At 36.2% G+C, this 25,099-nt stretch overlaps 1 protein-coding gene and 1 long non-coding RNA gene across 6 annotated transcripts in view; one reads left to right on the top strand and one right to left on the bottom strand.

Moving 5' to 3' along the window:
• LOC309654339 overlaps positions 1-25,099 on the bottom strand; it is a 1,078,238-nt gene that overhangs the window by 63,282 nt on the left and 989,857 nt on the right. The gene's annotated exons all lie outside the window — the stretch shown is intronic.
• Positions 1-25,099, top strand: part of WDR72 (WD repeat domain 72) — a 193,288-nt gene that overhangs the window by 41,341 nt on the left and 126,848 nt on the right. For all 5 annotated transcript variants that reach the window (XM_082445137.1, XM_082445136.1, XM_082445138.1 and 2 more), the window contains one exon: positions 20,696-20,898. In XM_082445137.1, the coding sequence (XP_082301263.1) occupies positions 20,696-20,898 (203 nt within the window). The remainder of the gene's footprint in view (positions 1-20,695; positions 20,899-25,099) is intronic.

The following is a 25,099-nucleotide window of genomic DNA, read 5'->3' as shown; positions in this document are numbered from 1 at the left end:
GAGCTCATCAATGAATTCGGTAAAGTTGCAGGATTCAAAATTAATGTACAGAAATCTGTTGCATTCTATACACTAACAATGAACTGCCAGAAAGAGAAATTAAGGAAACAATCCCACTTACCATCACATCAAAAAGAATAAGATACCTAGGAATAAACCTACCTAGGGAGGTAAAAGACCTGTACTTGGAAAACGATAAGGCACTGATGAAAGAAATTAAAGGTGACACAAACAGATGGGAAGATATACCTTATTTTTGGATTGGAAGAATTGATATTGTTAAAATGGCCATACTACCCAAGACAATCTACAGATTCAATGCAATCCCTATCAAAACACCAATGGCATTTTTGACAGAACTAGAACAAATAATCTTAAAATTTGTATGGAAACACAAAAGATCCCAAGTAGCCAAAACAATCTTGAGAAAGAAGAACAGAGCTGGAGGAGTCATGCTCCCTGACTTCAGACTATACTACAAAGCTACAGTAATCAAAACAGTATGGTATTGGCATGAAAAACAGAAATATAGATCAATGGATCAGGATAGGAAACCCAGAGATAAACCCACACATTTATGGTCAATTAATCTATGACAGAGGAGGCAAGAATATACAGTGGAGAAAAGAGTCTCTTCGATAAGTGGCACTGGGGAAACTGGACAGCTACATGTAAAAGAATGAAATTAGGAAATTCTCTAACATTATGTACAAAAATAAACTCAAAATGGATTAAAGACCTAAATATAAGACCGGAAACCATAAAATGCTAGAAGAAAACATAAGCAGAACTCTCTTTGACATAATTCATAGCAATAGTTTTTGGATCTGTCTCCTAAAGCAAAGGAAATAAAAGCAAAAATAAACAAATGGAACCTAATTAAACTTAAAAGCTTTTACAGCAAAGGAAACCATCAACAAAACAAAAAGACAGCCTACTGAATGGGAAAAAATATTTGCAAATGATATGACTGAAAAGGGGGTTAACGTCCAACATATACAAACAGCTCATACAACTCAGCATCAAATAAACAACCTGATTAAAAAATAAACATTTTTCCAAAGAGGACGTGCAGATGGCCAATAAGCACATGAAAAGATGCTCAACATTGCTATTCATCAGGGAAAATGCACATCAAAACCACAATGAGATATCGCCTGTCAGACTGGCTATCATCAAAAAGAACACAAATAACAAATGTTGGTGAGGATGTGGAGAAAAGGCAACCCTCGTCCACTGTTGGTGGGAATGTAAATTGGTACAGCCACTGCGGAAAACAGTAAGGAGGTTTCTCAAAAGACTAAAAATATAACTACTGTGTGACCCAGCTATTCCAATCCTGGGTATATATCTGAAAAAACAAAAACACTAATTCGAAAAGATACATGCACCCCAAAGTTCATAGCAGCATTATTTACAGTTGCCATGCAACCTAAGTGTCCATGAACAGTTGAATGGATAAAGAAGATGTGGTATATATCAATATGTACAAAATGGAATACTACTCAGCTATAAAAAAGAATGAAATTTTGCCATTTGCAAAAACATGGATTTAGAGGATATTATGCTAAGTGAAATAAGTTAGAGAAAGAGAAATATTTTATGATACCACTTATATGTTGAATCTAAAAAATACAACAAACTAGTGAATATAACAATAAAGAAACAGACTCACAGATATAACAAACAAACTAGTGGTTACCAGTGGGGAGAGAGAAGGGGAGAGGGGCAACATAGGGGTTGAAGATTATGAGGTAAAAACTATTATATGCAAAATAAGCTAAACGATTTATTGTTCAACACAGGGACTACAGCCAACATTTTATAATAACTATAAAGGAAGTATAACCTTTAAAAATTGTGAGTCACTATACTGTACATCTGTAACTTATATAATATTGTACATCAACTATACTTCAATAAAAATGCAAAAAAATTTAATATATGGCTGCTAAAAAGGAATTTGGAAAAAGTTTGGATAAGACATAAAACCTCTTCTGGGAAAAAAATTTAAAAATGTTTAGCTTCTGTAAGCATAAATCATTCCATATGACTCATCATTCACTCCTAATGTATCAAACTAATGTTACTGCCCAATGTTTAGAGACAGAAAATTCTGCCACTGTTAATTTGTGCACTTTTTGGCAAATCACTAAATTGATCAAAGCCTTAGTTTCCTCATGGTGATGATGATGATATTTAATACAATGCTGCAGAAGAGATGTGAGAAGTTAGTATGTGTGAGAATGCTGGCTTTATTTTTATTAATTAACCACATATATGTGTGTGTATATTACACACACATATATTTATATACATACATATCTATATATCTATTTCTATCTATCCACATACATATATATATAAATATATATATATACATATATATATATATATATATCACACGGTTGCGCTAATAAAAAAGAAACCAGAGCAACAAAAGAAAAATAAATGGGACTCCATAAAAATTAACAACTTTTGCCCATCAAAGGACATTATGAAGAATGTGAAAAGACAGCCTACAGAATGGAAAAACTTATTTGCAAATTATATATCTCATAAATGTTTAATATCCAGAATGTATAAAGAACCCTTACAACACAACAAAAAGACAAACAACCCAATTTTTAAAAGGACAAAGACTTGAATAGATATTCCTTCAAATAAGATTTGCAAATGGCCAACAAGCACTTGAAAAGATTATCAACATGTTAGCCATCAGGGAAATGGAAATCAAAATCACAATGAAATACCACATCACATTCACATTTATAATAAAAAAATGGAAAATAACAAATTTGCCAAGGATGCAGAGACATAGGAACCCTTATAGATTGCCAGTGGGAATATGAAGTGGTGCAGCCACTGTAGGAAACAGTTTGGCAGTTCCTCAGAATTTAACCAGAAATACCACATGAACCCGCAATTTCACTTCTAGGTATAGATCCAGAGGAATAAGAACATATATCTACACAGAAACTTGTACATGAATGTTTGAAGCAGCACTGTTTATAATAGCCCAAGGGTGGAAACAACCCAAATGTTCATCAGTGGATGAAGGGATAAACAAATTATGGTGCATACAATGAAATGATCATTCTATCCAAATGAGGAACTGATACAAGCTACAACTTGGATGCACCTCAGAAACATTATGCCAAGTGAAAGAAGCCAGTCACAAAAGATCTTATATTTTGTGATTCTTTTTATATGATATATCAAGAATAAGCAAATCCATAGAGGTAGAAAGTAGATTAGTGGTTATCAGGAGATGGGGAATGATTGCTTAATGGGTATGGGGTTGTCCTTCAGGGGTGATGAAAAACATGTGAAACTAGAGAGAGTTGGTGGTTGCACAACATTGTAAATGCGCTAAATGCCACTGAATTGTACACTTTGAAATGGTTCATTTTATGTTATGTCAGTTTCACCTCAATAAAAATAAGAAAATGCAGAAATACAGATAGTATAAAGGAAACATTTTTAAAAGCAGTAGAATTCTAAAATTTGTTGATAATCATTAATGGTTAGCATATTATAATTTTAATGTTTTTTCCTTTTACATATTAATCTATACAGAGACATGCTTATATTTATTTTGGTTTGTGAAAGTCTTTCATAAGGCATTATCCAATTATTAGTTCATTATTTTCATTACTGATATAACAACCTGGGAGGTATAATGGGGGACTTTAGAGGGTTTTTTAAACCCTAAATGAAATCAAGTATTTCTTTCCATTTTGAATGCAGGGAACATTTCACAGCAGTATTAGCAATACCTGTGACTTTCTCAACAATAGACATCACAGATAATTTTCATATCACATTACAGTTGTTGCCAGTATCTCAAAGTATCATTTATGTTTATCAGTGTCGTAAACTTTTAGGCCCACCACTAGTTCTTGCTATTTAATACATTAACAAAGAAGCATATAAATTTTTAAAAAATTATTTTGATGATTATATTTCAATATAATTGATATCCTTTATTATCCTGTGTATTTTATTTCCAACATTTTAAAATATTAATTGTGAGAAAGGGTTCATTGGCATTCCCACTGCTAAAGGGGTTCATGGCACAAAAATGGTTAAGAATTCCCTGTTGGTCTAAATGATTTGTAATGTGGGATGCATCAGAATTACTCAATGGTAGCAGTACAGTTGGGGAGTATAAATCGGTATCTGCCTTTTTGAAAAATATCAGAGCAAAATTACAATAATAATAAAGAATTTAACCTTATTTTTCAACCAAATTAAATCCAAGAATTAACAGTGCATCACTGAAGAGAGGCATATGAGTCTCACTGTATATTTTCTTTTACTTCCATATTAAGCCTCGGTAGACTCCTTTTACATGCATGTGAATACACACACACACACACACACACACACACACACACATGTGTGAATGTATTGCCCACCCCCCCGACAGGAATCTTCTGTAATTCCATGTAGTGAACATGAACCTCTACTTTGGTGAAATTATATAAATCTTCATTTGATTTTATAATTTTACAAGCTTTCAAAGTAAAGAAATTCCAAGGATGTAGACAAATTCAAGAAAAACATAATCTTCATGGGGTAGTTTCTGCTGTGCTCTTTAAAAATCCAGATATCGGGGCTTCCCTGGTGGCGCAGTGGTTGGGAGTCTGCCTGCCAATGCAGGGGACACGGGTTCGAGCCCTGGTCTGGGAGGATCCCACATGCCGCGGAGCAACTGGGCCCGTGAGCCACAATTACTGAGCCTGCGCGTCTGGAGCCTGTGCTCCGCAACAAGAGAGGCCGCGATAGTGAGAGGCCCGCGCACCGCGATGAAGAGTGGCCCCCGCTCGCCGCAACTAGAGAAAGCCCTCGCACAGAAACGAAGACCCAACACAGCCAAAAATAAGTAAATAAATAAATGTATTAAAAAAAAAAAAAACCAGATATCACATTGAAAAGCTATTAACAAAAGAAGCCCAAATAATTTTCTTTTCCCAAATTTGGATTTGCTTCTTTCTCAATCCTCATTTGTTATAAACATTTGAACAATTTTCTACATTTTATTGAAAAATTATACTTTATGTGAATATGGCTCCATATTGTTTTTAGATACCCCAGATGGACTTTTAAAATTCTACAGTATATGATTAATTTTTATCTGATAACACACATACAGGAATATGTGTGTGTGTGTACACATTTTAATTAATGTATTATTCAACTCCACCATTTTTTAATCTCCTGGCATCTTAATATGTATTAGTCTTCTCATTGTGGTATTTGTAGGTTGCCTTTGGAGCATTTTGTATGGTCAGAAAAAAATATGAACATCAATACAGTCTCATTCTAATCATAAAAATAAATACTTTTTGCTCTTAAAATTACTTTCACCAATTAAGTGCCATGCTTCACTGCTTTTATCATTTCCCTTGTCAGTTGCTATCTTTCTGGGTTTTATTTTAGTAAAGAAAATACTTGCAATAATCAGTTTTAGCTTATTCCTGCAGTGTGATTAAATTTTGGATCAAGTGCTGGCTGGATATGTTAGTTACAAATCTGCATGTAATGTTCTCAGGAGCTTCTTCTATAGCAACAAAAAGAGGAACACATCAGGAAGGCTCTGTGGCTCTTCCTTAACTTGGCCCCTTTTGCGAGCATTTTATATGAACACTTGTAACATTAGTGGGTTTCACAGCTGCCATGTTTGGTGAAATAAAACCACAGGAGCCATCTGCCCCTCCCCATGCTGCCTCCTTTCAATTCCCTAACAACTTCACAGTAGCCAGCTGCCACAGAAACGATTGGAAAAGCAGGACTCAGTGGACTGTAATGATTGTTATTCTCTGGGAAAGTGGGTTCTCTGATTTGGCTGAGAGATAAAGGATATTGAACGCACTTGATTCATCTGAGGGTATCAATAATATCCAACTTCCACCATTAACTTACTTGTTAGGATTTGACAGGAAAGGTCTTTTGTGTTTCCAGGGTTGAATCAGGTGAAAACAAATCCAAAGGTCAAGTCCTTGGTTTGGGTGGTGAGCAGGGAATTTGACTACGGGAATGTTGTCAGATTTTATTTTGTGCCATACAGAAAACGCTGGTTGCTAATCTCAGCCTTGTCAAAAGTCCTGGGCCTGGATTGGCCTACTATTTTTCCCTTTCACATTCAAATGCAGGTGGATTCCATCCACTCTAGGCCAAAGAAGACAACAGACTTGTTTCAGCCACTTGGAAGAGTCAGAGTAACAGAAGCTCCACTGAGGGACACAGGATGTCATCTTATAGTTTGTTCATTGTTTGAGGGGATAGCAAGTCGTTTTTGTAACTTCAGTTAAATGAATTGTACTTTATGCTGATAGGTCAAAATTGAGAACCAGGAAAATAACTGGCATAAGAAGATTTGATAAGATAGTTTACTTTTAACCCAAGATTTGCACTGGAGGTTAACCTTCTTTCGTCATCACATTTTTCTTACTTCCAGAAGCGTCAATTTTAAGTCTAGTTAGGATTATCACATTTTACATGTTTCTTATTTTATGTCTATCATTTTAAAAACATGTTCTTATCTTCATTTTTCACATCCATGACTGCCTTCTCAAGTTTGGTCTGTTAATGAAACTATCCCTCATCAATGATTTTTATGAAGCAAGTTTTGCTTTCTTTAAATACTAGATTTAAAAGAATCTTTAATACATTATAATCTAATAATATATAAATAAAACAATCAGCAAAACTGGGAGTTTAGAATTAGATGACTTAGCTTATCTGAATAGATACAAGGAGAGGTCAAATGCATGATCCAATATCCTATACTATAGAAAACTGAGCACCCTACCGAGTTATTTCAGAAAATATCTTTTTCGTTAGTTCTGGCCTCCTGGCTATCAATTATTGTGAATAAAGGTCCACGTTCTTCTAGCCGCAATTTAAAATTTAAAAGCTGTGAAAACAAAAGTTGTTTTGTTTTTTTTTGATTCGTTTGTGGTGAGGCAACAAAACCAAACCTTAATTCACACGAGGTTATTTATTCCACGCAGTGTGAGTATTCTTTTTTGCTGTAGATATATGACACGTGTGAGTACTGTCTGCTCTTCTAGGCTCTGCTATAATTGTTTTACAATATGCATTTGTGCATTATCTTTTTTCTGCAAAATCTGAAAAATCCTGAATTCTAAAACACTATGGTCCCAAATGTTTGTTTTTAAATAAATTTATTTATTTATTTTTTATTTTGGCTGCGTTGGGTCTTCATTGCTGTGCGCGGGCTTTCTCTAGTTGCGGCGAGCGGCAGCTACTCTTCGTTGCAGTGTGTGGGCTTCTCGTTGCGGTGGCTTCTCTTGTTGAGGAGCACGGGCTATAGGTGCGTGGGCTTCATTAGTTGTGGCACGCGGGCTCAGTAGTTGTGCCTCACGGGCTCTAGAGCGCAGGCTCAGTAGTTGTGGCACACCAGCTTCATTACTCTGTGGCATGTGGGATCTTCCCGGACCAGGGCTTGAACCCATGTCCCCTGCATTGGCAGGCAGATTCTTAACCACTGTGCCACCAGGGAAATCCCTCAAATGTTTTGAATAAGGAATTATGGGCTTCTGTTATCTTTCTCTGCTTTCTCCCCAAAGTAATTGATAGCTTTCTACAAAGTGCCATGTATCTCTGTGTCTTTGTTTTCTTGCCTCCCATTTATTTAACACATTTTAATCTGGCTTCTGCCTCCACTATTCTAATGGAACTGTTCTTGAGGTCACCTCGTTGCCAAGTCCAGTTGTCATTCTCTGGATGGCAAGTACTTGACTTGTGTGCAGTCACTCTGTCATCAGTGTCCTTCTCTTCTCTCTCCACCCTCAGGCTCACATGATACTGCCTTCTCCTGATGGCCAATAGCCCCTCTTTCCAGGTTGTCCTACTTCTGTATACTCTTGCTCTATTGTTTCCTGAGTCTGTTCTCAGTGTCCTTCTCCTTTTGTTTGTATTTTCCTTGGGCTATTTTACCAACACAGATGCTTTTTTTGTATGGTAAGATATACATAACAGAAATTTTACCATTTTAACTATTTTTCAGTGCATAGTTCTGGGGAATTAAACACATTTACATTGTCGTGCAACCATCCTCACCATCTTGGGAACATTTTCATCTTCCCAAAATGAAACTTTGTACCTATTTTTAAAAAGTCTTCATTCCTCCCTCCCCTCAGCCCTTTGCAAACACCAGTCTACTTTCTGTCTCTATGAATTTGAATCTGACTATTCTAGGTACCTCATATAAATGGAATCAGTACAGTATTTGTCCTTTTGTGACTGGCTTATCTCACTTAGCACAACGTCACCAAGGTTCATCCATGTTGTAGCATATGTCAGAATATCCTCTCTTTTTAAGGCTGAATAATGCTTCATTAATATTTTCTAATTCAGAACTGGGTAGGACAATGGTTGATGCCATATGTAACTACATACAAATCACTTAGAGGAAGTGGCAGTGGATTATAAACTATAGAAACAGTGATGGTGGTGAGAAGAATAGGATAAAATGCTCTGGTTAAAGAATAAGAAAAAGGAAATGGTTCTATAGAGTTAAGAACACACCAAAGACCACTGGCTATATAAGTAAACTAAATAGCCATTCCATGAAAGTCCTGATCAGTAATTCCAAAGGGCATTACTGCTTCTTAACCTCAATATTGTCAACAGTGTCTAGTGGTGAACTTGGATCACTTGAAAGATAAGCTATGTTCTACATTTATTTTGTAAGCCTCCAGTAAAACATGGAATTATATAGTATACTTCAGAAGTACCAAAAACATTTAAAAATATACTTTAGGGCCAGATGGATTGGAATCTTTATCATCTTTTACATGACCCGTTGAAAATGTTCCTGACTATCTTGCCAGTCAAACACTTTCTTTAGTTCTCTTCTTCTTATTGCCAACCAAACATGATTTACTTTAAACTTAGCCCTGAAGATGCCAATCCTCAAGGTCTGTGGTGGAAATGTACCCTAGTGCACAGCATTCTTCTTGCCTTTTCCTAGCTTTCAGTCAAAATACCTTCCCTAACCACTTCCTCAACCACAGTACACACAAATACCCTGAAACTTATCCTTTCTGAACCTCTGTTTTTTTTGTACCTTCCTGCAGTAAGAATTAAATAAGATGTGTATTAAGTGCTAAGCAAAGATTAACATGTAGTTAATTAATGGTAGCTAATAGCAGTTTTGATGATGATGATGATGTTAAAAAGGAGGAGAAAAAAACATATCTTACATGTAATTCGTTCTGACATAATTCAGAGCTTTAAAAGCCATTTTTTTGATGTGGTATATTATTGCTCAATCCCAGCTATTTAGTGAATCTCCTCATGGTTTCTAATACTCAGAGTGTGAACGTAGGAGAAGGGGATTATTAAAAAGTATGGAATGTCTAGCCAGCCTTCACGTTTATTTGTTTTTATGACTATGCATGTATGTATTTAGTTATTTATTTTGCTTAAGAAGCAGGACTTTCACATGTAAAATAGTGAAAACAACAACAACAACAAAACTTGAGGTCTAAATCTGTGGTCCAAAGTAAAAGTACTGCCACAAGTCCTACCTGCATTAGTTTCCTATTGCTGCGTAACAGATCACCACAAATTTAGCAACTTAAAACAATACCCATTTATTAACTCACAGTTCTGTAAGTCAGTCCAGGTGAGCTCAACTAGGTTCTCTGCTTAGGGTTTCACAAGGTCGAATTCAAGGTTCAGCTAACTGGGCTCTGAACTGGAGGCTTTGAGAAAGAATTCAATTCCAAGCTCATTCAGTCCTGGGCAGAATTTAGTTCTTTATGGTTGTAGGTCTGAGGTCCTTGCTGGCTGTTGGTGCTGTCACTCTCAGCTCCTCCAGGCCACTCCCTGATTCTTCTTTGTGACTTCCTCTATCTTCAAAGCCACCAATGGCACCTTGCATCCTTCTTATGCTTTAAATCTCTCTGAGGTCCCCCTCTTCCACCAGCTGGAGAAAACTCTTGCTAATTTGGCCTGGCCCACCTGAATAATCTCCGTATTTTAAGGTCAGCAAATTAGAAACCTTAATTATATCTGCAGTGTTACTTTTTGCCATGTAACAACATAATCACTGAAGTGCTATCATCATATTCACAGGGGAAGGAATCACATAAAGCTGAGGGTTATTGGGGGTTATTCGTAGAATTCTACCTATCATATTGGTGTTCAGGTAGGTTAGTGTCTCGAGGTCCCCATGGGTAAATGAACCCATGGAATGGAAGAATGAAGAAATAGGAGAAGCTTTTTGGGTAACTGGGTACAGAAACATGGCATGAAATTGTACAAGTGGCACTGGGGTGCCAGGATTATAGTGAAGGTACACTGAGAATTGGTGCTGACATGCCTGCTGGAGCTTTGGTCACCCATTCTTTGCCTAAAGGAAACCACTGCCATGTACCAAGGGGAAATTGATTGCAATCAAAAGGGTTTTGTCCTCCCATGACCATCATATCCCTCCAGCAAAAAAGTGACTTTCCATATGACTTCACCCCTCACCCAGCCAGCATCTTTATTCAGGAGACTGTTCCCTGATTTTTCCTTGTCCAGTAGTCTTCCTTTTTCCAGGAAAAATTCTAGACAACTCAGCAAGTTATTTACCTAATTAAATTAACTGACAACAGAAGTGAATAAATGATAGAGTCAAATCTCTAGGGATATTGTATCGCCTAAGTAACTTAACCTTCAACCAAGAAAATGAGGGAAAAAAGTCTATTTTTGAAATATTTTAAAAGTAAAAAATAAGCATGTCTGGTGTAAAAGAATCAAAAATACAGAGTGAATGGCATTTTACAATACTTAGAGGCAGTACAATTTTAATGTTTTGTATATAATAGGTAATTATAAACTTAATTAAATATATTTTTTGTATCATAATATAGAAATACTTTTCCATAAACATTCACTTCTTAAATTTGTTTTAAAATTATAAGAAGTCTTAGAATGAGGTTAAAAATTGAAATTTATTCATAGTAGCTTCTATGGTGTTAGCACATGTTTAAAAAGAAGGAATATTTAATAAGTAAATACCTTATCCAAAAAACTCTACTTTCAAATTTGTTTAAAATTAATGCATTATTTGTAATCCTTATACCTCAACAACTTTAGACCTCGATGTATTTTGGTCCTTTTTTTTCTTTCACCCCACCCCATCCCCACTCCTTTATTCAGTTTTTCTGGAGGTCAGTGATCAGATGTGAGTGTTGGGGTGGCCCAGCTGATAAATCCCAGTGTTTCTTTGAATGCGCCAGAGGCAGTGGCAGAGCTGGGGTTAAGGTCGTGGTGGTCAGAGACTTTGTGAAAATGTATTCTACATACCCTTAAGGTACAGAAGGTTGACATGAAGCCAATCGTGAGTTTATCATATTAGGACTTTTATATAGAGCAAAATGAGCTGCCTCCTTGGCAATCTATTTTACAGCTGAATTTATTATATTCAAATACATTTAGGAGTGAAGGTACATGTCTTTATGCCTCGTTTAATGTTTTCAGATCCATCATCTATCCCCACTTTTCCCTTATTTTCTAGTTAGCTAAGTTTGATACCTCCAGGGTCCCCTATCCCTGGTCAGAACCCCCATCAGTTATACATTTTCTGGAGTAAGATGCAGTAACTGTGAAATGGTTTTGTTAGGAAGGGGGCACCAGGTCGATCTCCATACACTTCTGCGAGCAAGGCAATGAACTTCATGTGTAACTGAAGATAAATGGTAAACCTTACAACAGACCCAGTGGTCAGATTCCTTGATATGTGGAATTTGATTACAGCTGTCAGTCAGCTGTTTTGTTGAAAGGTGATTTTATTAATCTGACTACAAAATTTGGTAGCGAGGCCATTATTTTGGCCTATTCTCTTTTAGAGAGAGTCACTTTGAAATATAACTGTCCTCTTAATTACTGCCCAATATTGTGGTGGATTCAGTTAGAAAATGCCTACCTGATGTAGAAAAAAGACTAACTATATGATGTGTCCACTCACATGTTCTTAATGTTAAGCTTTAGTCATATAAGTACAATTTATATTAATTACTAATCACATAATAGGAATTATTTACCAAATTCTGATTTTTTCACAATCCCATAATAAGCACAATATTTACTTGAAAAAAAATTTTTGGTTAAACAAATTGTTTAAAATTTGTTGGTTTATAATATATGTGATTTTACTGTGCTGGGAGGATTTTATGTTTCTGTAGTAATGCTATTTCTACAATGTTCTTCTGAGGAAAAACACCATGAGTTATAATAAATCAATTACTGTCTCAAATTTATTTACATATAATTTTTAAGTAAATAAATGTTTCTGTACAATGTGATAAAAAGTTGACCCATCTGCATATTGTTTTTGAATCTTAATTTACTCATTATTTGCAGATGTATTCACCACGTGATTATGTTTTCTTTATTAACCATTTCTGTCCATTATGAGATTATAGCAATTGCTTTTCCTACAGACTTAGTTGATCTAGATGTTAAGTTGTAGAGCAAAGTTTACCTGGCTGGGGCTTTTAAATATGTAATTTAAAGCTATTCATTAATTGGTAGCAGGCTGTGATAATTTTGTTGATTTTGGAAAGCACATATTAGTGGGAGTTGAAAAAATGTTTAGATAGAAGATAGCAAGTATTTAAAATATGGGAAGATTATAAGAGAAATAAAATCAAGGGAGCAACTTCTAATCATGTGGAAGGGAATCAAAGTGTAGAATATTACTACTCCTTCTTCCTTTTCTTTATGTAGATATTCAAGTCTATGACATATCAGGGATATTTTATCATCTAAATGCATTCTCTTTACCCTCTGCCTTGTTCTTCTATCACAATTGAAGGCAGCATCCTTCCTAGTACATGTCTTGTTTTAAAATATCTTGATACTTCAAAATCAGATTTCATTACAGGCACATTACAAAGTGATGATTTGCCCTATTTAAAAACAAAACAAAAAAGCTATAGATGCCTTACAAATATTGACAATCCCAATGCACTTAAAATATGGCTGTATTTTAGCAACATACTGATTTACAACAGTTTCTGAATTTTCCTTCTTTCCTTTCCTCTCTATGTGCAGAAACTGCTAAAGGTTTTTGGCTGGTCTCCTGACAAATCTCCCTCCAAACTCTCTTGAAAATGACATTCTTTCATTGGGATTTAATCCTCTATCATCTGCTGATAATGCTTCAGCCTTTGTCTCTCTGCTCTGATTGCTGTCTGGAACTGTACTTGTTAACTTTTCATGTCTGTTCGGATGGAAACAGAAACATCTCCTCTGTGCCCTCTTTATTAGGACCGTTTAGGTCGCTAGCAAGCGGCTACTCCACAGGTCAAATTAAAATATGTCATTCAGAGACTTACTTGTGTTTCCAGTTCCAGATTCTTGGGACATCAGGAAGGACCTGGCCACACTGCTGAGACCTGGGACAGGTGTCAGGCATGTGAATGCTGCTTTTCCCAGTGTTGGCTCCTCCTGGGCTCTAGGGTTGAAGTTTATAATGGGTATAATCTGGTGTTTTCTTCTGAGACCTTGGCATGCTCTGGTGCTTTCATAGCCACCTCCTTCCACGGCTACAAGAAAAGGGTAAAATTTGGTTTATTCATTCAGTGAGCACATATTGAGCTCTGCTTTGTACCAAGCTCACAGAATACATACTTGCCAAAAAGAATTTAGCATCTAGTAGAGAGACAGCTCTGCATTTAAGTAAGCAAATAAAATACAGCAATTACAAATGTGTTAAGTTCTGCAAAGTAAAGAAGCTGAGATAGAAAACAATGCATCAGAGGAGAATTTACTTTAGAAAAGCCTCTCTGAGGAGGTGAGGTTTTAAGCTAATTCTTAAGGAGAAAGATGGAGCTAGCAGGAGAGAATTTATTTTCAAAGATGTTTTTTCAAAAAAAAAAAAAATCTTATTTGTGAACAAGGGGAGGATGACATGGGAGGAAGCAGGGGTGAGAATATGACTTGTGGGTCAAGGAGTTTGGATTTAATCCCAAGTGTAGCCACCGTGAAAAATCATTAGCCAGGTTGCTGATGTCATATAATCCATTAAGAAGTATTTATCTAGCCTTTAATTTAGGCCAGACTCCAGCCTGGTTTACTGAGGAGGATTAAAAAGTAAGGCAAACGTATAATCCTACTCTGATTTTGATTATAACCTACGCTGAGAGGCAAGGAGGAGTTTCGAGTCTCAGGTAGGAGGCAGGGGGACCACACTGATCTTATGCTCAGTGAGCTCTGGCCTGGTGTCAGGCAGATCCCAGAGCCACAGAGCTAAACTGCTCACGAGGGGCTGAGAACCCACTGACGTCAGAGGAGGACTGTCATATGGCACAGCACCCACTGTGTGCCAGAACCTATTCTAAGACGTTTTACATATCTACTCAATCTAATTCTCATAGTAACCCTGTGAGGTAAGAAGGATTAATATCACCATTGCACAGATGAGGAAACTGAGGCACAGAAATCAAATGACTTGCCCAAGACCACACAACAGGTAAGGGTAAAACCAAGATTCAAGTGCAAGGCAGGCTGGTGCTGAGTTTGCTCTTACCCACCATGCAGTGATGTCTCAGGGCTGTCAGCCTTGGTGGTAGAGAGGACCACAGCTAGGCACACGGTTCCAAAGGGGGCCATAGAGAAAGTTCTGGTGTAAAAAAAGAAAATGTGATTAGGGATGCTGTGGGGTGCTTGGATTAGTGATGAAAGCAGGATATACAAATGGAAATATTGTCAATATGGACCTAGGCTCTGCAAGGAGGATCTTGGCTGCTTCTTATGTTTCTGTGCACTGGCTTGTTGAGGAATACGTAATTTTGGATCCATGAAAACTGCTTGGAATACTTGCCAGTGCCATCTTTCCTTCATTTTCCCATAGCATGTTAATTGTTCTAAGCTCTCTTATGGTTGTTTCCATTCTTTAATGTACTATTGTATAGTTAGGATTAAAACAAATTGTATAAAACCTCATATAAAAAATGCAAGATATTTATGATTTTTTAATGATATTTTATACAATGAATATTTTACTTGGGGTAGATTTTATGGTATTTTTTGCACAACATCTACTATGAGGGAGGAAATGGTATTGTCACTTTCAATAATATTTAACTCACATATGTCTCTGCATATTTCCTTATCATGTTCAGATTGACCCAAATGAAGAGTAGGTGTGAGTTCAATCATATTCTTGATGTAGTACAGTGCAAAAGAAAAAAAAAAAACCTAATTATCATTGAGTTCACTTTGGAAAGGAAAAGATCCCCTGAAATTAGAAGTTGAATTAAGCAGTTTTGTAAGCCTTCAGTTTCTGATATTTCTTTAATATCAGGCAGTAGTGACTATTCTGCCTCTTGCCAAAGGCAGCTTATTAGAGTTGAAAAAGACATCCTGTGTTGGACCTCCTTGGGGTCTGCCCTGCCGCCTAGGTTACTATTTACATTAGGAATACTGTTCTTGCTATTGACCCTCTCTAACAATTTAAGTATATCTCTGAAGTTATGTAAATTCCATAATTTCAGGAATATATTTAAAGGAACATTCTGCATCAGAAGTGATTTATTGTGACATGTTAATATTAATCAGGATATAATCAAGAGAGAGAAATGACATAGTAATTTGAACAGAGATCATTTAAAATTAAAAAATTAGTAACCAGCATAAAGAATTTCAGTGGGAGGGACAGGCTAATAAGAACTAAAGAAAACTAAAGAGTATAGGAGTAGCAGATTTAAGAAGCAGTCATTACCCTAGAGCTGAGATAGCTGCCCAAGGAAGAGCCCTCCCCAACCCCAGGGCTAAGATCCTGACCTTGCTGGAGAGGTTATAGCTGTGGTCACTGGATGGTAGCGGAGCTGCTGTGGTGTGGTATAACTTGCCAGAAATATGCCCTCTAGAGGACTAGGGAAAGCAGTTCACAGGGAGATGCCTTACTGGAGGCACTCTGTTACAAAACCATCCAGAGAGTGTGCCAAGGGAAGCTGCCGTCTGCTGGGTGCTGCTAGCTTACTTGCACTGCAGGAGCCTGGTACTGGGGAAGACACCAGATCTGAGAAGAAAAACCCTTTCTTCTACTAGGTCCTTCCAGCACCTTTTATCCACAAAGGTTAACATTGCACCAGCTGTTAAAGGAAAAATATTTTAAAAGCCCATATCCATTTTCAGAGCAGGCAGTAAAGGGTGAATTTGGAGCTAAGATACAATAAATTGATAACTGGCATACATGGGAATCCCTATCTATCCGCTGTCAGGGTTTTGACAAAAGCTGTTGTGTTGAACTTATTAGAAAATCAACTTATTATTTTCAAAATGCAATTTATGGTTTCTGGTCTTACATTTAGGTCTTTAAATCCATTTTGAGTATATTTTTATATATGGTGTTAGAGAATGTTCCAATTTCATTCTTTTACATGTAGCTGTCCAGTTTTCCCAGCACTGCTTATTGAAGAGACTGTCTTTTCTCCATTGTATATTCTTGCCTCCTTTGTCATAGATTAATTGACTATAAATGCATGGGTATATTTCTGGGTTCTCTATTCCATTCCATTGATCTACGTGTCTATTTTTATGCCAGTTTTGATGACTTTAACTTTTTAGTATAGTCTGAAGTCAGGGGGCATGATTGCTCCAGCTCTATTCTTGTTTCTCAAGATTGTTTTGGCTATTTTGGATCTTTTGTGTTTCCATACAAATTTTAAAATTATTTGTTCTAGTTCTGTGAAAAATGCCATTGGTATTTTGATAGGGATTGCATTGAATCTGTGGATTGCCTTGGGGAGTATGGTCATTTTAACAATATTCTTCCAATCCAAGAATAAGGTATATCTTTCCATATGTTTGTGTCATCTTCAGTTTCTTTCATCAGTGTCATAGTTTTCTGAATACAGGTCTTTTACCTCCTTAGGCAGGTTTATTCCTGGGTATGTTATTCTTTTTGACGTGATGATAAATGGGATTGTTTCCTTAATTTCTCTTTCTGATAGTTCATTGTTAGTGTATAGAAATGCAAGATTTCTGTATATTAATTTTGTATCCTACAACTTTACTAAATTCATTGATGAGCTTTAGTAGTTTTCTGGTGGCATCTTTAGGATTTTCTATGTATAGTACCATGTCACCTGTAAATAGTGACAGTTTTACTTCTTCCTTTCTAATTAGGATTCCTTTTATTTCTTTTTCTTCTCTGATTGTTGTGGCTAGGACTCTTTGACATAAATCATAGCAATATTTTTTTGGATCTGTCTCCTAACACAATGGAAATAAAAGCAAGAATAAACAAATACAACCTAATTAAACTTAAAAGCTTTTACAGCAAAGGAAACTATCAACACAACAAAAAGAAAACCTACTGAATGGGAGAAAATATTTACAAATAATATGACTGAAAAGGGGTTAACATCCAACGTATATAAATAGCATACAACTCAACATCAAAAAAAACACAACTGGATTAGAAAATGGGCAGAAGAACTGAATAGACATTTTTCCAAAGAGGACATGCAGATGGCTATGCACATTAAAGGACGCTCAACATCACTAATCATCAGAGAAATGCAAATCAAAACCACAATGAGATATCACCTCACACCTGTCAGAATGCCTATCATCAAAAAGAACACAAATAAGAAATGTTGGCAAGGATGTGGAGGAAAGGGAACCCTCCTGCACTGTTGGTGGGATTGTAACTTGGTGCAGCCTCTGTGGAAAATAGTATGGAGGTTCCTCAAAAACTAAAAATAGAACTACCATATGATCCAACAATTCCACTCCTGGGTATATATCTGAGAAAAACAAAAACAATAATTCGAAGAGACACATGCTCCCCTGTGTCCATAGCAGCATTATTTACAACTGCCAATATATGGAAGCAACCTAAGTGTCCATTGACAGATGAATGGATAAAGAAGGTATGGTATATACATACAATGAAATACTACTCAGCCATAAAAAAGAATGAAATTTTGCCATTTGCCACAACATAGATGGACTTGGAGGGTATTATGCTAAGTGAAATAAGTCAGACAAAGACAAATACTGGGGCTTCCCTGGTGGCGCAGTGGTTGAGAATCTGCCTGCCAATGCAGGGGACACAGGTTCGAGCCCTGGTCTGGGAAGATCCCACATGCCGTGGAGCAACTAGGCCTGTGAGCCACAACTACCAAGCCTGCGCGTCTGGAGCCTGTGCTCCGCAACAAGAGAGGCTGCGATAGTGAGAGGACTGCGCATCACGATGAAGAGTGGCCCCCGCTTGCCGCAACTAGAGAAAGCCCTTGCACAGAAACAAAGACCTAACACAGCCAAAAATAAATAATAAATAAATAATAAATAAAAATTTTAAAAAAAGACAAATACTGTATGATATCACTTATATGTGGAATCTAAAAAATACAACAAACTAGTGAATATAACAAAAAAGAAGCAAACTCACAGATACAGAGAACAAACTAGTGGTTACCAGTGAGGAGAGGTAAGGAGGAGGAGGCAGTGTAGGAGTAGGGGATTAAGAGGTACAAACTATTAGGTATAAAATAAGCTACAGATATTTATTGTACAGCCCAGGGATTATAGCCAATATTTCATAATAAGTATAAATTGAGTATAATCTTTAAAAATTGTGAATCACTATATTGTACACCTGTAACTTACATAATATTGTACATCAACTATACTTCAATAAAAAAGGAAAAAAGAGAGTAGATATGCCTTGAAGAATGTCATTATAATTAAGCAAATAAAATTTTTGCAGCCATTTGGAGAAAAAAATGCAATTTACTTATTTGTCTATGGTAACTTTTAAAGAAACTGACTCACTGTAACCACTCCCCCTTATCACATTTGTGCTTCAACTAGTTCTTTGAAACAAAATGATCTAATTATTTTAAGTATTTAATAATTAGTCAATATGGGAACTACTGCTTACAAAAACAAGTGCTCAATATTTGTGAGAATGGGAGGTTTTTAGTTTGGAGTGGAAATAACTTATGTGTTACCTTAAATATTATATAACAAATTACTTTTCAGATGTCTGTTGCCTCTGCATTACCATTAGATTTTAAGTCGCTCCAGGGGGACCAGGCTCGAGTCATTCTTGTTTACTCTGTATTACAGTTTGAGTAGCCACAGAAAACCTATGAGAAGAAAATACCCATTGTGACACCGTATTCATAGAGACTCCTCACAAAGACAGTGAATTTTAGATGTTGCAGACACAAGTTCTGGAATACAATTATTTTCAGGAAGAAGTAATAACTGTAGTAATTACTGTTATCTTTGGTTTGAGAAGCTCTTCTATTGTCGTCCTTAAGAGAGAGGATTTTCTTGATGTTGTTGCCCAGTTTACTTGTTGAAGATATATCAATCTTGATGGAAAAGGAAAGCTTAGAGAAGTAGCATTTATAAGATTTATATGTTAAAGATGTTAATTTATGAATGTAGATATGTTATCATGAAAAGATGTCACTGTTAAGAGACCAGAGACTAAATTTCTCCCCAATATTTTAGCATAGTAGCTATTAGTGATTCAGTATCCAAAGCACCGACTAAAGGTAGCTTATTGCTGAAAAGGAAAGATATGGAAGAGAGAAGGAGAAATGAGTAAGGATTGCATAGTCATAATCTTCAAATCTATCTAAAGACATAGGGGTATAGAAGCATTCTTTCTATTTTCTTATTGTAATTACTTTAAATAGTTTTTTTCTTAATACTGTCAGTAAGAATGATCTTTTTCCTTCTTAGCAAATAGTACAACTGCTTCTTTTTTCATTGGCAGGAAAGGAATAATAAGAAATAAAATTCTGTGTTTAGATTCTATGTCAAGTTAATTTTCCTTAGCTGTTTTATTTAGTAGGATATAGAGTATATATTTAATACAGTATGAATAATACAAATGAACTCATAACTGAGATGAGACAGTGGTCATGTTTAATTGATATTTACCAAGATTTCACTGAGTGTCATAACATTGTATTTTATAAAAACACTCTCTGTGAGTTGTTTTCTGATACTTTTGCTCTATTTTATACTTGTTCCTTTTAACTGTAAATTGAACTTGTCAGTACTTTGAAATTCTGAAACTGCAAGAATGGCAGAGAAGAGGGCAAAATAATTTTTTTCTCTCCGAATAAAATAAGAAATAAAAGCCAAAATATATAACAGCAACAATATCAGCAATACCACCACCAGCAACAAAACCCTAGAGTGCCCTGCATTCCTGAAGCTGAGGGTACTTGGGTATCTCTGTTCTTATTTCCCCTATTCATGTAAATGCTGTATTACCAATAGAAACATTTTAAGGTTGGGAACCCAAGCAAAGCACTGTGGATTCTCTGTTGTTTGTGAGTTGGAACACTAGGGGACAGCACTAAAATATTCCATAGTTGTTTGTTATTGATCACTTGCATACTGTATAATAAGTATGAGATTTTCCTGTTAACGACTATTGAAGGCCCTGTTGATTTCAGTGGATGAAAAAGCACAGAGAGGAAGATGAGCTTTTCAAGTCTATAATTTCAGCCTTTGTGAAATGATGATTTGAATAATTTAGAGGAAGCTCCAGGCTGTTTTTTGGTTTCAAGGAGATAGTAAGGCATGATAACTTAAAGAATTGTGATTTTGTGTTACAAGTGGTTTCTTCTTTTCATTCTGTGGGGGTAAATATTTTGCACAAATTTTTATTTCTAATCTTGTTTTCCAGGCACTTTGGAAAGACATGAAACGGGAGAAAGAGCAAGGATTATTCTTAATTGTTGTGATGATTCACATCTTCTAAAGCCTGAATCTGTACTTCCAGTTGCCTCAGAGACACATAAGCACAAAAGTGTAGAACAGAGGTCCTCCAGCTCCTACCAGTTTGGGCCAATACCTTGCCCTGGTCTGCAGGTGGAGTCTTCATGTAAGGTAAGTTCAAATCAAGCTGCTGCTCACGAAGAACATTATCAACCCTGAGTAAGAAGTAATGTGCTTTCATAAATATGTGGCCATTAAATATCAGCACAAATATAAGAACTCAGAGATGATCGAATCTACCAGACGTACCTACCAAGCGATCTTGGCTGAATCGGGATAATTTTTTGAGTGATTATTATTTTTGAATGACTATAGCATTCTTTTTTTGATAAGACAGGTCCTGGCTTATCAAGACTGAACAAGTTTTATATTAATCCTTGAATTCTAGATGGTTTTCAATGAAAAGGGGGGAAAATTATATTCTGTGGTCTGGATCGATTTTTTTTTCACGTGGGTATTTGACCTCTTTTTAAAATGCTGATTACAAGTAAACCAAAAAACATCAGAAAAACTGGATCGTTGTTTGGGCAATTCTTTTGGTATACTCAGCATCTCTAGGATCACTAGCTCTTTAGGATTCCAGGCCTCAGTTAACACACAGTGATGGAGTTTACATTCATCTTCTCAAGCCACGTTAACCAGCGTCACAGAAATTTGCATGAGTTTGATTATTTTTCAGTTCTAAACATGACAGAGCAATTTAATCTGCTTTCTTTAAGGGATTCTTCCATTCTTCTGTCATCTACACCTCCAAGTTATCCCCTCCTCAGGTTGCAACTGTGGCATTTATATGCGTATATATAATGTAGTATTTTTTTATGTAAACATATTTTCATAATAATGTCTATTTCTTTTTAATGGCTGCATCATGCTCTATACTGTGTATATACTATACTGATATGAATTATTTTCCTATGGCTTAATATATGGATTGTTTTTTATGCTTCACTTTAGGACTAACACAACTAATGAACCTAAAGTTTTTTTTTTTTTTAATATTTAGTGTTATTTAATGGGATATATTTCCAGAAGTGGGGTTTCTAAGTCAAATTTTAGCTGATTTCTATTTATATGTTAACATTTTCCGTTATTTTAATGATATTATGAAGACTTAAAGTAACATTAATAAGGACTTTAAATAAGACTTTATTTTATCTCATGTGTATGTATGTAGTTAGAGGCAAAAGAATGTGTCATTTTTTAAGAAAGGCCAATTGGCTGCTAAGCTTTGCCTCAAAGCTGCAGGGGTGGAGGTGGGGGGACCAGCATATGAGCCTCAGCTTTTTGGGTTTAAAGACTAGATTTTGGGCTTCCCTGGTGACGCAGTGGTTCAGAGTCTGCCTGCCGGTGCAGGGGACACGGGTTCGAGCCCTGGTCTGGGAGGATCCCACATGCCGCGGAGCGGCTGGGCCCGTGAGCCACAATTACTGAGCCTGCGTGTCTGGAGCCTGTGCTCCGCAACAAGAGAGGCCGCGATGGTGAGAGGCCCGCGCACCGCGATGAGGGGTGGCCCCCGCTTGCCACAACTAGAAGAAAGCCCTAGCACAGAAACGAAGACCCAACACAGCCATAAATAAATAAAATAAATTAAAAAAAAAAAAGACTAGATTTCAATTTTATCAGAGTTTGTCAACCTTTTGAGAACTGAGAGGCCAGAGTTTGTCAACCTTTTGAGAACTGAGTCATACTAACAAAACACCCAAGAAATGAATATTTAAATTAGAATGACAATTCTTTAATTTATAATGATAAATATGATGGCAGTTCACTGCTCAGCAGTCTCACAGTAGCAAAGCTACAGGGCATGAGGGTGAACGGGGAGGTGGAATTTTAGCAGAGGATTCCTTGATGGGCATGGAGTCAGAGCCCCAGGATATTCATTCATTGAGCTCTAAGAAGCTAATGCAGTTCCTGCTTTCAGACCATCGAGGTACTATCACCCTTGGTCAAGGCTGATATACACTGAAAAATTTCTAAATTTTGGATTTCTCTCCTTAGGCCAGCTACTTTTGTTTATGCTTTCTTCTGCAGATGTTAAAACCAGTGATTAGGCTGCAGCTTTTTTTCCCCCTTTCTTTCCTTTTCTCATTTAGTCTAATTGTTTTTAGATTTTTCCAAATCTGTTTTTCATGTTCTTAACTTGAAAGAAGTCATGGTTTTTTTCTTTTGGCTATGCCGTGTGGCATGTGGGACCTTAGATTCCAATCTGTGCCCCCTGCAGTGGAAGCTCGGAGTCCTAACCACTGGACCACCAGGGAATTCTCAGGAAGTCATGTTTTATAAGGACAATTATATCAATATGATGAATTTTTTTTAACATTCACAACTGAAGTTGAAAGTGATAGGGTCTTAGTCTCCTAAAGTGGGAGACAGAACCACACTTCTATTACGTATTTTAAGGTTGGGGTAAATAAAGCCCAGTGAGTGAGCCCAGCTGACTGCCAAGCATTCCCATCTTAATGTGGCTTTGTTGCTTTTCTTTCACAATAGGATTTGTATTTTATAGTGGAAATTATATGCTAGAATAGTGGATGAGAACTTGGATATGTCTTTTGACTCGTGCATGTCATATGCCTAAGGTCTGCAGGAGCAAATCTCATTCATCAAGTGTCTATTTTACTAGTTTAATTCCCAGAAGGTAAACTGACTGCTGTTTCTTGCAGGACCTCAGAGCTACCCTTTAGGTAGTGATAATAGTATATATAGATTTCATTTTCTTTATATAATTTTGTTTCTTTCTTGACTCCAGAAGGCAATAAAATGCCGGGGTCTTGTTTTCCTACTCTTAGGCTGATCCCAACTTCATTTCCTAGCTGCTGCCCTTTACCTTAGATGACTGCAATTTCCATCTTTTACTCTCTACAGAGTTGGAGAACTGAATTAGACAGGATTATCACCTGCTTTGTTCTATGTACTTTACGTCTCTTATTATTGAGCTTACTGTTGAGTAGAGCTATATTTATTTGTGCTTCTCCTAAGTTATATCTTCTCCAATTATGTACTGCATATCTTCTTCTCATCGTCTTAGATTTAAGCCTTTAAGATTGTTTTATCTTGATCTTTTATTTGTGAATTTGATAAGCATAAAATTTCAAGAATGCTTATAAATTCTCCATTCTCCTTTTTGTTAATATAGTAAAATGCTGCATTAGTTTTCATAAGATTTAAAAAAAGCAGATTTAAAGAAGAGGAATTAAAAAAAAAAAAAAAAAAAAAAAGAAGAGGAATTGAATCACACTTATTTCAGAGCTGGGAAAAATGAGGGACAATAAGCCTGTAAAATTTGGAACTATGTGGGGTTACTCTGTGTTTCAGAATTTTTTGGTATGGACTTCAGTGAGAGACAGGTCAAGTATTTTCGAATGGTAGCATGAACTGTTTAAATGGAAGAATATCATGTAATATCTGTGTGGTGAGCTCTTTGTGTTTGGCAATATTTTGCATTTATTAGGATGCTATGTCCACTTTTCCTTCTTGCATTTGAAGAGTGCATATAGATTTAGGAGAAGGTTTTAAAGAGAACAACAAATACAATAAAACATTTAAAAAATGGGTCCAATTAGAAAGGCCAAAGGAGTTGAATTTGTGCAGCTAGGCAAAGAAAAACCTTTGGGGTAGGAGAGGACCAGAGTCTTAAAGGATTTAAAGGAACACAATATCATATTAGTGATGGGGAACTGCTTTTCTCAGATTCTGCTGAGGATAAAACAAGATAAAAACTGTTTAAATTGCAGTGGGACGAATTTAGCTTCAAAGTAGAAAATAAACAACCTTACTAAAATCATCTTTACATGGCAGAACTCTTCGTTACCTCATCAGATTTTAACGAGGGAAGGTCTTTTTTGTCTTTTATTCTGTTGGTTGGTTTTAAATTCTTTTTCCACACTTCTTGTCTGTAAAATGAGTAAAAAAATAAACAGGATTATTTTAACTGCCACAATTTAGACCCATTGTAATGTCCTGGAAATGCCTTTTAAAAAAACAACCTGATTTTCTGTAGAATGGGTCCCCAACAGCTCCCCCTGGTTGCTTTTTTAGAGTTACATGTTTAATATGGCAGCCATTAACCATACATGGCTATGGAGCACTTGAAATTTGGCTAACACCACATGTTAAAATGATGTTTTGGATATACAGGCTTAAATAAAATATATTATTAAAACCAATTGCACCTGTTTCTTTTTATGTTTTTCAATATGGCTACTAGGTAGTTTAAAATTACACATGCAGTTTGCATTTTATTTATGTTGGACAAATGTTGAACTAGACCAGGGATAAGCAAACTTTTTTGTAAAGGACCAGATGGTAAATA

The sequence above is a fragment of the Balaenoptera physalus genome, assembly GCF_965194825.1.
Source record: "Balaenoptera physalus genome assembly, chromosome: 2".
NCBI classification, from domain to species: domain Eukaryota; kingdom Metazoa; phylum Chordata; class Mammalia; order Artiodactyla; family Balaenopteridae; genus Balaenoptera; species Balaenoptera physalus.
Note: the sequence above shows the minus strand (reverse complement) of the source record. Positions and strands in the feature narration are given on the sequence as shown.